Source organism: Mytilus trossulus, chromosome 4 (genome assembly GCF_036588685.1).
Source record: "Mytilus trossulus isolate FHL-02 chromosome 4, PNRI_Mtr1.1.1.hap1, whole genome shotgun sequence".
Classification (NCBI taxonomy): Eukaryota; Metazoa; Mollusca; class Bivalvia; order Mytilida; family Mytilidae; genus Mytilus; species Mytilus trossulus.
Window position 1 is genome coordinate 32964888 of NC_086376.1, and position 15641 is coordinate 32980528.

At 32.3% G+C, this 15641-nt stretch overlaps 1 protein-coding gene across 1 annotated transcript; it reads left to right on the forward strand.

Annotated features, from left to right (window-relative positions):
• Window positions 1-1822: 1822 nt before the first annotated feature.
• LOC134715146 (elongation factor 2-like) lies at window positions 1823-12329 on the forward strand. Its single transcript, XM_063577099.1, has 13 exons — window positions 1823-1938; window positions 2973-3187; window positions 3723-3913; window positions 4161-4369; window positions 4903-5247; window positions 5864-6002; window positions 6540-6735; window positions 7101-7359; window positions 7619-7870; window positions 9868-10077; window positions 10672-10854; window positions 11096-11228; window positions 11944-12329. The coding sequence occupies exons 1-13, from the start codon at window positions 1936-1938 to the stop codon at window positions 12135-12137; spliced, it is 2529 nt and encodes an 842-aa protein (XP_063433169.1). The 5' UTR covers window positions 1823-1935; the 3' UTR covers window positions 12138-12329.
• Window positions 12330-15641: the final 3312 nt, after the last annotated feature.

The following is a 15641-nucleotide window of genomic DNA, read 5'->3' on the forward strand; positions in this document are numbered from 1 at the left end:
GTGATAATGCTAATGTGTGAATACATTGCACATGTTGTATACTGAATCAAAGACGTTAATTTGATGAATTCCGGTATTTCACGAGTATTTGCACATACATATATAATATTAAATAATTCATATTTTAGACGATATATAAATACGGCAAATTATTTAAACATTGCATAATGATTAATTCTCAAGTTAAATTAACTAAAACGGGTAATTGTATAACGAATTTCTTTATGAAAGGAGGAAAAATGCCTTAATTTGAACAAAAAAAATCGGATTGTTTGTTTTGTGAAAAAAACATTGTTTTTAAACAAAAATCTTCCGAGTTACATTTAATATGAGAGTTTTGTATCTGTTTTAGTTGTTTAAACCTTTAATTTTTTTTTTAATCGCTTTATATTAAAATTTTTAATACAGAATTACTTTGCGTGCATGTTAAATGAGGGGACCATTGGAAGGGACGTTTTTAATCCTCTTTTGGACACTTTTTTTTAGTCTTACACCTTGTATTTTATCAATAAGATAATGAAGTTGAATTCTATCAAAAAAAATCGCGGTACCCTGGGGTGTAACACAAACTCCTTAACTAGCGCGCTTTTGAGAACTAGCTGATGGACTACTCCAAACATAACAAATATGTTGTCAATAAAAAAAGCAAGCACCTTGATAATGTCAGTTTCAGACATGTTTTTTGTTTGAATCAGAGTGAATCTTTACAAATAAAATTGAGAATGGAAATGGGGAATGTATCAAAGAGACAACAACCCGACCATAAAAAAAACAACAACGGAAGGTCACCAACAGGTCTTCAATGGAACGAGAAATTCCCGCACCCGGAGGTGTCTTTCAGCTGGCCCGTAAACAAATATATACTAGTTCAGTGATAATGAACGCCATACTAAATTCCAAATGGTACACAAGAAACTAAAATTAAAATAATACAAGACTTACAAAGACCAGAGGCTCCTGACTTGGGACAGGCGCAAAAATGCGGCGGGGTTAAACATGTTAATAAGATCTCAACCCTCCCGTAATTAAAATTATTGACAACTATAACGTGACGGTACCCAAATTGCACCTATTTTGACATTTTTTTCAACTACGTTTTTTTTTATGATCAAGACAAAAATTTCCATTTTGTGTTCATCTTGTAGCCGTATCTTTCTCTATTATATAGGAACACCAATTTTATTTTCAATTCATATGGAATCATAGAAAAATCGGTCTGAACTAACCTCCAAACCATCAATGATTCTGTAATGAGGAGTACCCAAACTGCATCCATGCTTAAATTCGCAATAAACAAAAGTCGGATAACAAAGCTTTTGTTTATTTTTTTCAAATATTTTGAACAATTGGATATTTGTCGTTGCTTACTCTTCTTTTTTTTTTTTTTAAAGAAAGGGATACTTGTAACAAGTTGTATTTGCTAATTTTAAAAGAAGACGTTTTGATGACGTCGCATGGCGACGTTTCTGTACATTTTGCTTTTTCAGTTATTCTTTCATCTGTTGATAAATACTGTAAATGTTTTGTGTATATCTAAATATTTTTACATACTTTCAAAGACATGCACAGTATCAAATCATAAAAACACAAACTGTTTAGTCTTTAGGAGATCTTGTAAGATTTCCGCTACTATTTTTGCTAAATAGGTGCAATTTGGGTACCGTTACGTTACACATATTACGTTATAATATAAAATGTATATGTTATAAGAATAAGAGTGTGCTAAACTTTTTTCTGGGAGAAATAACGTTTAGTAATAGTATAATAGTCCTATGTTTTTTTCCATATTATGATCTAAGGGACATAACTCGATTATGATTTCAAGATTTTTCAGAAATTTTATCACGTGATATTCCACACATCCTCTTCCGTCGAGTCATCCATTGGAGACAGCAGTGAAACTTATAGTGCTCGTCTACCAAGACTCGATCCAAAATGGTAAGACACATCGAGTTTTAGATTATATTTTAATGTGTTCTTCAAATATTTTTCTTGCTCCTAGTAAAATCTAGCGAACCACTTTTCAACATTACTTGAATAAAACTACTTCTGAAGTGCACCAGACATTTCACCATTCCCATGTAATGACGTATGTCGATTTTGTGACGTCGAAATAAATAAATTTGAATCGTTTATATACATATATATAAGAAGTATTGAATAATTTTAAAATTTTGATGTGTGTATAACTTTGTCATCAGATTTTATAATTGTCAATTCAAACAATAACAAATGCTGAATAAAATCTGTCAAGTACCACATGTTGAACTTTGCCGGTTTGAATATGGTCGGTTATGCAATATACGCAATGTGTGATAATATATGATTGGATAAAGATCTTATTTGCATGAAATTATATATAAATATTTATGTTGTCACTCTTGTGAAATGTGATTAAACGTGCTTACGTAATCTTTTAATATACATGTATCAGTGACAGTGACGACCCTTTTATCCCCTTTCATTTTCAATTTTCTGTTGTTGATAGAATTTAAAAATAATGAAATCCTTTCATATATGTTGTACTACATTCTAACATAATTTCTGTTCAAAACTGATATTTATAAGTAAAAAAAAAAGGACAGATCATACATGTATGTTTTCGTATGTTATATGAAATTGTTCTATTCATGCTTTTTTATGGAAATTTTAATGTCATAATGCATCCTTAGCACAAAAACCCATTAGACGAGGATATGTCCACTTACTGTTGCTGTACTAACCTTGCTGTTGAGCACAGATGGTAATTTATTTTTGGCTTACCCTTTTAGGTGCAAATGTAATTAAACTTGTCGAAAGCGATTGTTAGAGTTGCCAATTAATTATTATATAGAGAGTCGCAGTGCTGCTACCCTTTAACAGCCTAGAGATATCACTGTTCACTGGAATATTGTTTGTTTTAAACTTCTTTAAGATTTGCTGCACCTGTACTAAGTCCCCATTTATCAAGTTTAAATTGTATTTCTTTTCAGGTGAACTTTACTATAGATCAGATCCGTGAGATCATGGATCGGAAAAATAACATAAGAAACATGTCTGTCATTGCTCACGTCGACCATGGCAAATCCACACTTACAGATTCCCTTGTAAGCAAAGCTGGTATTATTGCCTCTTCAAGAGCAGGTGAAACAAGATTCACAGATACCAGGAAAGATGAACAAGAAAGATGTATCACCATCAAATCAACGTAATTATATTATATGTTTAAAAATTATATTTGAAGCATGAAAACATTCAGAGATGCAATAAAAAAAATGTGATATAGGTTAGTCAATAAAAGGAAAGTTGATAAATGTTTTTTTTCTTCATTTTAATGAATTAGTCTAGACATGCATGTTTAAAAGGCATTAACTTACCCTCCTACTTATTTTTGGATTAGTCTGTCAAATTGCCTACAGTATAAGTAGACAGAAACATTTTGGAAAGATTTCCTCCCTAGTAATATCTTTTTTTTTCAATTCGAACAGTGGCAATATATTTGAAGTCAATGGATTGAAGGTCAAAGTTACAGCTGACATTCGTGCACATTACTAATATCTTCTGAACTTTATTTCTAGACTATATTCCTTCCAAAAAAATATTGTTTTTCTGAAAGCTGTAAAAGATTCGCTCTTAAATAAAGCACTCTATTGAAAATTTTAAGTTTTATAATGTGTTCATGTGCCTGCTTGTGTAAACTTGACGGCAAATATTAAATGTTCATAAATCTGTTTGATTTGCAGTGCAATTTCTCTTTACTATGAACTGAAAAAGAGTGATTTGCAGTACATCACCCAGCAAAGAGATCCTGACAACAGAAATGATTTCTTGATCAACTTGATTGATTCACCTGGCCACGTTGATTTCTCATCTGAAGTAACAGCAGCTTTAAGAGTAACTGACGGAGCTCTTGTTGTTGTAGATTGTGTGTCTGGTAAGTGTGCATGATCATCATTTATAGAACTTAATTTAATATTAAAAGCCAATATTGCTTCTCTACTGGTTAAAGTTTACATTTAAGTTCTGATTGTGTGTTTTGTCAGATTAATGGGACAGCCATTTCCCCGCTGTATGTTTGTGTTTCAATGTTAATCATCCTGAATTATTTTACTTTTATACCCATTCTCAACTCGATTGAAACTTTGGTCAATTTTTTACTGGAAATCCACATCTTATTTCAGGTGTATGTGTACAGACTGAAACCGTACTTAGACAAGCTATTGGAGAAAGAATTAAACCAGTCCTGTTCATGAACAAGATGGACTTGGCCTTGTTGACACTTCAGATTGAAGCTGAACCTCTGTACCAAACTTTCCAGAGAATTATTGAGAACATTAATGTCATCATTGCAACATATGACATTGAAGGAAATCCCATGGGTGATTTAGCGGTAGGTTGATTGTGTGGCTAATCAGTCTGAGCTCAGACATGCATAATTCTTTTAATTTTGCTTTTGACTTGTAGAGGTCTTAATTTGTTTTTTTTTTTGTTTTTCACTCTTTTTATTTTAGAATTATTAAAAAAAAGACAATGTACAGGTCAGTTATGTTAGGCTATCAAATTATTGCAATTAATGACCTCATCATACTTTTTTTTAGAATTAGACAGGTGTTGTACAGACAGCGCAACAACTTCAAGTTCTACTTTACCATAACTGTTATTCAATTCTAAAGTAAGCTTAACCACTCTTGCGTATTGGGGACATTGTCCATATTTATTGTTTGGAAGATTTGAAGAAGGTTGTTTTCGAAATCCTGATAATCCTCATACAAGATCAAGAATGGATTAAATTTTACTTTGGCCACAGCAATAGCAGGTGCAGAATCCTGTACAAAAATTTGTAAAGTCACTGTGTTTCAGTAATTATTTGACTGATGTATGAAATCAGAATAAAGAAATAAAATATTTATAACTTACTTGCAGGTTGATCCAAAAAGGGGAACCGTAGGTTTTGGAGCCGGTTTACATGGTTGGGCTTTCACTTTGAAAGACTTTGCTGCTATGTACACAAAGAAATTTGGCATTGCTGAGGACAAACTGATGAAGAGATTGTGGGGTGACAATTTCTACAACCATAAAGAAAAGAAATGGGACAAAGAACCAAGCTCAGGTGATCGTGGTTTTGTCAAATTTTGTCTGTCTCCTATTTTCCAAGTATTTGAGACATGCATGAAGAAGCCAAAAGAAGAAGCAATTGCTCTAGCAGAAAAAATGGGCGTCAAATTGACCGTAGAGGAAAAAGACAACCAAGAAAAGGGTCTTCTAAAGGTATGTGTGAATATATTAAAAGGACCATGTTGCACATAAAGTCATAATGTTAATTATTAATCCAGAAGTTGCCTAGTGCTCAATAGATATTGGAAGATGTGGTGTGAGTGCCAATGAGACAACTCTCCATCCAAATAACAATTTATTTAAGTAAACCATTAGAGGTCAATGTACAGCCTTCAACACAGAGCCTTGGCTCACACCGTTCAAAAAGCTATAAAGGGCCCCAAAAAATTCACACCATGCAGTCATATCAGTTTTATACTATAAAAGATATTTATCAGTAATTAATTTGTTGAATATAACATTTAACTGAAAAAAACACAGGATAAAATCAGTCCTAGCTTAAAGACTTTAAAAAGTGCTTCATAGAAGCTTAACAATAAAAAAAATACCACACATTACTAACAGTTAGGCCCACAGAGATATGTCCCATCTCAATGATGTCAATTTGACACATGTTGTAGTATTTTGCTCTAAAACTAACTAGTATTTACTATTGTTTTTAATAAAAATTAAACCCTGGAAACTAGTAAAATGATATTGAAATTTTATTTCTCAACAAAATATTGGGAGACATTCAATTTGAACCTCAATGTTTCCTGTTTGATTGTAGATTATTATGAGGAAATGGTTGCCAGCTGGTGATGCATTGTTACAGATGATAGTCATTCATTTGCCATCCCCTGTAACAGCACAAAAATATAGATGTGAAATGTTGTATGAAGGTCCACAAGACGATCCTTGTGCCACAGGTAATATCAGCAGAAGATTTTTGCATATTTTGAAAAAAACACTCATTTGCACAAAATCAAAAATAAAAATATACCGGTAGGTATTTTATTTACTCCTCCTCGAAATCAAATGCTGCTTTGAGAAAACAGTTAAAATAGAGGATTTAAACTTGTAAACATTTTATTTAAATTTGACATGATCAAATTTACCTATTACAGGTTTAACTCCACCTACTTGTATTGGTTGCAGTTGTATCTTAATTACAATTCTTGAGCAAACTTTTAATACAAAAAAGCAAGCAAGCCAACCAAACTTTAAACTTTGCTAGCATTACTAAAGCAGCTGTAACTGATCAAACTTGTCTTTTTAGTATTTTGCCTCTTGATATAGCACTGAAAAAATAACAATAACACAGTAACTTGTTCATGCCTTATACACTAACATATTCTGTTTTTGAAAAAAATATTTTGTTTTCGGTTACAATATATCTCCACCATCTACAAGTTGAATAGTCACATGTTGAAAAACTGTTCAAAAAATTGTTTTTATTTTTTCAGCCATTAAAGCTTGCGATCCACATGGAGAGCTGATGATGTACATCTCCAAGATGGTACCCACATCTGACAAAGGTAGATTCTTTGCCTTCGGTCGTGTGTTTGCTGGTACAGTAAAAACTGGAATCAAATGCAGAATCATGGGTCCCAACTTTACTCCAGGAAAGAGAGAAGATCTATACGAGAAAAATGTTCAAAGGTGAGAATATAAAAATGTTGTGAATTTGTGATGCAAAGCACAATAGTCATTATTTCTTTTTATTCAATACAGGTCTTGTTTTTACGGGTCATTTATAAATTATTATACCCCTGCTTTTAAAAAGAGTGGCTAAACTGTTTTACCTCTGTCCATCTGTCCCAATCTTTTTCAGGAACTACATCAGAAGGATTTCAGAAATTTGGTTTCAAAGTTTATTTAAGTCCCTATACCTTGTGATGTGTTTTCAGATTCATCACTCAACAACAAATGCATATTTGGTTGGATGTATGATCACTTGTTTTAATTTAATGCAATATATTTTGGGTGATGTCTTTGATATTATTTTCCCCCCTAATTTTTTTTAGAACTATTCTTATGATGGGGCGTTACACAGAACCAATTGAAGATGTACCATGTGGTAATATATGTGGATTGGTTGGTGTAGATCAATACTTGATTAAAACTGGAACTCTTTCCACCTACAAAGACGCTCACAACTTTAGAACAATGAAATTCAGTGTTAGTCCTGTAGTAAGAGTAGCAGTTGAATGCAAAAACCCTTCAGATTTGCCAAAATTGGTGGAAGGATTGAAACGTTTAGCCAAATCAGATCCTATGGTACAGGTATGTATTTTAAATGATATTTTGGTTTCAGTCAGAGCAGTATTAGTTGCACGTCTGAAAATGACCTCCATATGTACATTCACACTGTCGTGCAAAGTCGATTCAAGATTGATGCTTAACAGTAATGGATGTTTGAACAGAATTTAGTTTACAGAAAATTAATCTCACAAATACAGACGACATTCAGATGTATTTAGATGCAGTTAATAACCATACTATTGTCTATTGTAATACTTATCTTATATTTATTTACTTTTAGTGTATTATTGAAGAAACTGGTGAACATATTATTGCTGGAGCAGGAGAGTTGCATTTAGAAATTTGCTTAAAGGATTTGGAAGAAGATCATGCCTGTATTCCCCTCAAGAAATCAGACCCAGTTGTATCATACAGAGAAACGGTCTCGGAAGAATCAAGTGTGACTTGTCTTTCTAAATCACCAAACAAACACAACAGACTGTTCATGAGAGCAGCTCCTTTACCAGAAGGCTGTGCTGAAGCCATTGACAATGTAAGTTTCTTAATATAACTGATCAACACTCTTAGGTCAGTATCCTGTGTGCAGAAGAGTTTGAACAGTACTTCTAATGGCATGACCCAGTGGTCAATATTAACAGAATATCCAGTCAATGAGAGAGAGTGCAGTCACAAAATATACACAGAACCATCATGTACATAGACTGCATGCCAATACAAAATGTTACCGCATTTTTAACACTGGATACATATTGCCATTAAACTAGCAGTGAAAAATTAACAACAAATCTAGTCCGTCTTAATTTCTTATACATATTTTAAGTAGAGTGCTGACAATTAACAAATACTCTTGTTTCCCTACCTCAATTGTTGCACAATGAGAGACAAGTGATAGTTAAATCAAGCATAAAATTGATAAAAGAAATGGGGAATGTGTCAAAGCTACAGCAACCCAACCATAGTGCAGATAACAGCCAAAGGCCACCAATGGGTCTTCAATGTAGACAGGCCTCTACATTATCATTTTTTCTCACTTGTCCCTTCGGACAAGTTGAAAGAAAATCAACTTGTCCGAACTCTTAACTCACTTGTCCGAATTTATAATTGAAAATCCTCCATATTGATTATACATGTATGTTATAGGCAACAATAACACTTGCCCTTTGATTGTACCTAATAAAGATCAATATAGGGAGCATTTTGTTATGTTATATGAATGCCACATCAAAATTCATTTTATTATTTCAGACTGAAGGCTTATTTGCAAGACTGAGCTCTCTGACTCATTGTCACTATCATGTGTCGATCATTTTTAAATCATATCTCTTCCCATATTATTATTACCACTAGGTTCTCCTATTCATGGACCTATATTCATTCTGAAGTAGTGGTAGTACCTTGTTTACAATAAACCTTTTTAATTTATTGATGGTGCCAAACAAGATTTTACATTTTATTTTGATTTTTACATACATTGATATATAATCATGAAGTACATTAAACATTTCAGTAAAACATCTGCCTTTTTAGATTTTATTTAATTTTTACATCTTAACTTATTATTTTAACATATAGATCTTATTAAATAAAACCTTATTTAATTTAATGTTATGCCTAAAAGCAAAATCAAATGATACAAACTTTTTAATTAAAAATTTAAAAGTTAAGGTAAAACTCCATATCATGAATATGGAGGTGCTCCTAATTCAAGAGGCTTATACTAAGAAGACATTTACATTGGTTTCCTTCCCCTTACTTATTTTTCCCTGGTTAATGGCTGCCAGCATGTTCAAATTCGTTCAATCAGAGACATATCATACAAGTTTATAGGTCTCTGGTTCAATCAATGAATATTTATTTTATTTTGTATGATCAATAAAACAATCATTCATATTTTTAGGAATGTATAAGTCTTGAATTTGATCTATTAACATCTGACATCGATTTTTTCACTTGTCCCATCGGACAAGTAGTATGTTGAATCTACTTGCCCGACACCTATTTTCACTTGTCCCGGACAATCGGACAAACGGTAATGTCGAGCCCTGGCTACAGAGAAACTCCGGCACCAGTAGGCTTCCTTCAGCTGGCCTCTTAAAAAATATGTATACTTGTACAGTGATAATGGACGTCATACTAAACTCCGATTTATACACAAGAAACTAAAATAAAAAATCATATAAGACTATAAAAAGAGGCTCCTGACTTGGGACAGGCGCAAAATTGAGGCGGGGTTAAACATGTTTATGAGATCTCAACCCTCCCCTATACCTCTAGCCAATGCATAAAGTAAATGCACAACAATAAGCACATTAAAATTTAGTTCAAGAGAAGTCCGAGTCCGATGTCAGAAGATGTAACAGAAGAAAATAAATAATATGACAATATTTGTATAAAATTGTGATTTTTTGATTTGGTCATATGTGTATATACAGCGATAAAATCTAATTATTTTCATCATAAATATTTAGTATATCATCTTGTCTGACATACTTAAGTTGTAGAAACTGATGATGTGTCTTTCTTGATTAGGGTGACATTGCTCCACGTCAAGAAGTTAAAGAGAGAGGACGGTACATGGCAGACAAGTTTGACTTTGATGTTGGAGAAGCCAGGAAGATCTGGTGTTTTGGACCTGAAGGAACTGGTCCTAATCTGTTGATGGATGTCACAAAGGGAGTACAGTATTTGAATGAAATTAAAGACAGTGCTATTGCTGGATTCCAGTGGGCAACCAAAGAGGTATGAACTGAAATTAAGGCACTTGAATTATTTTAAAGGTTTTTGTATCCAAATTGAAAATAAAGAATATTACAAAACTGTTTGAATTTTGATCACAGCTGCAATAAATTAAATGATTTTCGTTCACAAATATTTTACATCCAAGCAGAATTTTAAACAATAAAAATGAGCCTGTAAAGTCTTTCTCATCACTTGGCACTTACAAAAATCTTATCCCAAAACAGTGAGCAAATTGTATCTAAACTTACCAACAATTTTTATTGGAGTAACTGAAAAAGATTTGGGTTGATTGCTAATGAGAACACACTCCACAGGAGTCCAAATGGCACAAAAAGTAATGATTATAGGTCAATGTAAGGCCTTCAACAATGAGAAAAGCCAATACTGTAAAGTCTGCTTTAAAAGACTTTATTTGAGAATTTGTCCAATAATAATGTCTGCCACCAAAATGACTGACATGGCAATAGAATATATTGTTCATGAGTTAGTATTTAAAATGGCTTTCAAACTTACTGTTTCTCGAGTATTTTGTTGAAAAGCTTGAATTAGAATTTATCACAATCAATTTGAAATTTGCACCTTCATTATTTCTAGGGTGTATTGTGTGAAGAAAATGTAAGAGGTGTTCGTTATAACATTCATGATGTAACACTTCATGCTGATGCTATCCACAGAGGAGGTGGACAAATCATCCCAACAACAAGAAGAGTAATTTATGCATGTCAGCTGACCGCTAAACCCAAAATTATGGAACCAGTTTTCTTGGTAGAAATTCAGGTATGAACAGTGTTTCATTAACATTGGTAGATGTATAAAAAAACTGAACATGGCTCTTTAATGTGAAATTTTAAGAATTTTTAACATACCATTTTCACAGAAGGAAAGTTTTGTCATTTATTAATAATCATTCCCCAAAAAATAGATTTGTCTCAAGATTCACGTTTTTGATGACAATTTTAAGAATAAGATTTCTTTTAAACCAAGACAATGTGTTACTTTATATATTGTTTATTTACAGTGCCCAGAACAGGCAGTTGGTGGTATTTACAGTTGTCTCAACAAGCGTCGTGGTCAGGTATTTGATAACCAACAGATTGGTAATACACCACAGTTTATTGTCAAGTCTTATCTTCCAGTAAATGAATCATTTGGTAAGAATCGTATTCATCTCGACTAGTAATGCTAATTTTTTTTCTTTTCTATATTGATTATTCATGAATTATTTGTTATCATATTAATGATTGAATGCAGACCATGAAAATTTAAGCAACCTTGTCCAGTAATTGTTGTTTTGATAACTATAAAGAACAATTTTTACACTGAATAAACATGAGTTTTTGTGTGTGCTGAGTGCCAAAAGTCAAAGAATATTTGTGTTTATATTACATTGTGACCAGAGATTATTTTAATATTAATACTGTGTTTCGAGGAATTTCATGTCAACTAAATATGAGACAAGTAATGAGTCAACTGTATAAGTTCAACAATTTGATGTTCTTTTAATTTGTAAACAGTTTGTTTATGTTCAGTATAACTTTTGTTATACATAGACCAAGTACTGTAAATTCAGAAATTTTTATTATTGCGAATAATGCGACTGAGTTGTAATCGCAATAATTAAAACTTGCATTTTGTAATATTTTAACTGAATTAAGCGTGACTTTTCTCAAAATCGTAAAAATTATAATCGCATTCAAGTGTAAAATGACAAAATAGCAATAATAAATGCACGCAATAATTTCTGAATTTACAGTATTTAGTTTGTTATTTGAATGTCGTCATTCCTAGTAAAACTACACCTGATTTATTGAAAATTTTGTCAATTTTAAACCCTTTTCTTGGACTATAAATTTTGATTGTTTTCAGGTTTTACTGGTGACTTGAGATCATCAACTGGTGGTCAAGCTTTCCCACAGTGTGTGTTTGATCATTGGGCAGTCATGCCAGGAGACCCATTTGACAGTACTTCCAAACCAGGAGAAGTTGTCACTGTTACAAGAAAACGTAAAGGAATGAAAGAAGGCATCCCCGCCCTGGACAATTATCTTGACAAAATGTAAAAAGAGTGATCTTACAGTGCTATTTCATCATGTAAAGTTGATCAGTGAAAATTTTATTTGAACTATTGAATTGCAAAAAAATATTTATTTATTGGTTCTGTTTTAAGTTATATTTTTAAGGTGAAACACACAAGCTGGATACAAAAAAAAACTAGTGCTATACACATGATTGAAATAATAAATCTGAAAGGATAGAAAGAACATCCTCAATAAAATAAGCTAAGAAAAAGAAGAATAAAAGGTTGTTAAGTGTTATTTTTGATCCAGCCAAGCTGGGTCCATGTTATCGCTCCGTATTTCAGCATCCTAGCAATGTAAGGATTGGAAAACAAGTGACAAGTCATTTATACAAATTACTCTCCTATTGAATGACTAAATTAATACAATGGACAGAACAATGTACAATCATATTTATATTCAACAGAAAAGTAATGGAATTTAACATCTAATGAAGAAAACTGCTTTTAACATTAGGTGACATGTATTTGAGCCTATACAAATTATTCTGTGAATCATAGTTTTCAATATATAGTCTTGTACAACATGAAAGTTGTTATTATTGTCTATATCCATATCTTCAGATCACCATGTAGTATCTGTGCTGGCAGTACCAACTAAATTGACAAAATGGCTTCATAAATACTATGATGATATATGAGAAAATTTAGAAGGAAGTTTTCAGAGGGTTATGTTTTCTAAATAGTTCTCTTTTTTAGCTCACCTGGCCCAAAGGGCCAAGTAATCTTTTCTCATCACTTTGCGTCCGGCGTTAACTTTTACAAAAATCTTCTCCTATGAAACTACTGGGCCAAATTAAAACAAACTTGGCCACAATCATCATTGATGTATCTAGTTAAAAATTTGTGTTTTTTGACCTGGCTAACCAACCAAGATGGCCGCCATGGCTAAAAATAGAACATGGGGGTAAAATGCAGTTTTTGGCTTATAACTCAAAAACCAAAGCATTTAGAGCAAATCTGACAGGGGTACAATTGTTTATCAGGTCAAGATCTATCTGCCCAGAAATTTTCAGAGGAATCAGACAACTCATTGTTGGGTTGCTGCCCCTAAATTGGTAGTTTTAAGGAAATTTTACTGTTTTTGGTCATTATGTTGAATAATATTACAGATGGAGATAAACTGTAAACAGCAATAATGTTCAGCAAAGTAAGATTTACAAATAAGTCAACATGACCGACCCCTTTAGGAGTTCTTGTCCTTTATAGTCAATTTTTAACCATTTTTCGTAAATCTTGGTTAACTTTTACAAAAATCTTCTCCTCTGAAACTACTGGGCCAAATTTAACCAAACTTGGCAACAATCATCATTGATGTATCTAGTTTAAAAATTGTTTTTTTTTTACCCGGCCAACCAACCAAGATGACGGCTATAAATAGAACATAGGAGTAAAATGCAGTTTTTGGCTTATAACTCTAAAACCAAAGCATTTAGAGCAAATCTGACATGGGGTAAAATTGTTTATCAGGTCAAGATCTATCTGGCCTGAAATTTTTAGATGAATCAGACAACTGGTTGTAAGGTTGCTGCCCCTAAAATGGTAATTTTTACGGAAATTTTGCTGTTTTGGGTTATTATCTTGAATATTATTATAGATAGAGATAAACTGTAAACAGCAATAATATACAGCAATTTAAGACTCAAAAATAAGTCAAAATGACTAAAATGGTCAATTGACCCCCTAGGAAGTTATTGTCCTTTATAATCAATTTTTATACGACCGCAAATTTTGAAAAAATTTTCGTCGTATATTGCTATCACGTTGGCGTCGGCGTCGTCGTCGTCGTCGTCCGTCGTCGTCGTCGTCGTCGTCGTCCGAATACTTTTAGTTTTCGCACTCTAACTTTAGTAAAAGTGAATAGAAATCTATGAAATTTTAACACAAGGTTTATGACCATAAAAGGAAGGCTGGTATTGATTTTGGGAGTTTTGGTCCCAACATTTTAGGAATTAGGGGCCAAAAAGGGCCCAAATAAGCATTTTCTTGGTTTTCGCACTATAACTTTAGTTTAAGTTAATAGAAATCTATGAAATTTTGACACAAGGTTTATGACCACAAAAGAAAGGTTGGGATTGATTTTGGGAGTTTTGGTTTCAACAGTTTAGGAATTAGGGGCCAAAAAAGGGCCCAAATAAGCATTATTCTTGGTTTTCGCACATTAACTTTAGTTAAAGTAAATAGAAATCAATGAAATTTAAACACAATGTTTATGACCACAAAAGGAAGGTTGGTATTGATTTTGGGAGATTCGGTCCCAACAGTTTAGGAATTAGGGGCCAAAAAGGGACCCAAATAAGCATTTTTCTTGGTTTTCGCACCAAAGCGTTAGTATAAGTAAATAGAAATCTATGAAATTTAAACACAAGGTTTATGACTATTAAAGGAAGGTTGGTATTGATTTTGGGAGTTTTGGTCTCAACAGTTAAGGAAAAAGGGGCCCAAAGGGTCCAAAATTAAATTTTGTTTGATTTCATCAAAATTGAATAATTGGGGTTCTTTAATATGCCGAATCTAACTGTGTATGTAGATTCTTAATTTTTGGTCCCGTTTTCAAATTGGTCTACAGTAAGGTCCAAAGGGTCCAAAATTAAACTTAGTTTGATTTTAACAAAAATTGAAACCTTTGGGTTCTTTGATATGTTGAATCTAAAAATGTACTTAGATTTTTGATTATTGGCCCAGTTTTCAAGTTGGCCCAAATCGAGGTCCAAAATTAAACATTGTTTGATTTCATCAAAAATTGAATAATTGGGGTTCTTTGATATGCCAAATCTAACTGTGTATGTAGATTCTTAATTTTGTCCAGTTTTAAAATTGGTCTAAATTAAAGTGCAAAGGGTCCAAAATTAAACTAAGTTTGATTTTAACAAAAATTAAATTCTTGGGCCTCTTTGATATGCTGAATCTAAACATGTACTTAGATTTTTGATTATGGGCCCAGTTTTCAAGTTGGTCCAAATCAGGATCTAAAATTATTATATTAAGTATTGTGCAATAGCAAGTCTTTTCAATTGCACAGTATTGTGCAATGGCAAGAAATATCTAATTTCACAATATTGTGAAATAGCAAATTTTTTTTTAATTAAGAGTTATCTTTCTTTGTCCAGTATAGTAAGCAAGAAATATCTGCAAGATTTTTTTTTAATTGGAGTTATCTTTCTTTGTCCAGAATCAACTTAAATCTTTGTTATATACAATATACAATGTATATTCACTTTTAACTACCAACTGATAAATTTAAATAATCTTTACCATTCAGTGATAACAAGCAGTTTTTTTTACATCTTAATATTTTATGATGTATTTAAATGAGTAGTAATTGTTGCAAACTCCATTAGAATATTTTAATTGAAATTAGTTTTGGAATAAGGGAAAGGGGGATGTGATTAAAAAATTGGGTTCAATTTTTCTCATTTGAAATTTCATAAATAAAAAGAAAATTTCTTCAAACATTTTTTTGAGAGGATTAATATTCAACAGCATA

Coding starts and splice junctions, on each gene's coding strand:
- LOC134715146 (XM_063577099.1), top strand. Junction 5,248..5,863: donor AAGAAAAGGGTCTTCTAAAG/GTATGTGTGAAT, acceptor GTTTGATTGTAG/ATTATTATGAGGAAATGGTT. Junction 7,871..9,867: donor GTGCTGAAGCCATTGACAAT/GTAAGTTTCTTA, acceptor TTTCTTGATTAG/GGTGACATTGCTCCACGTCA.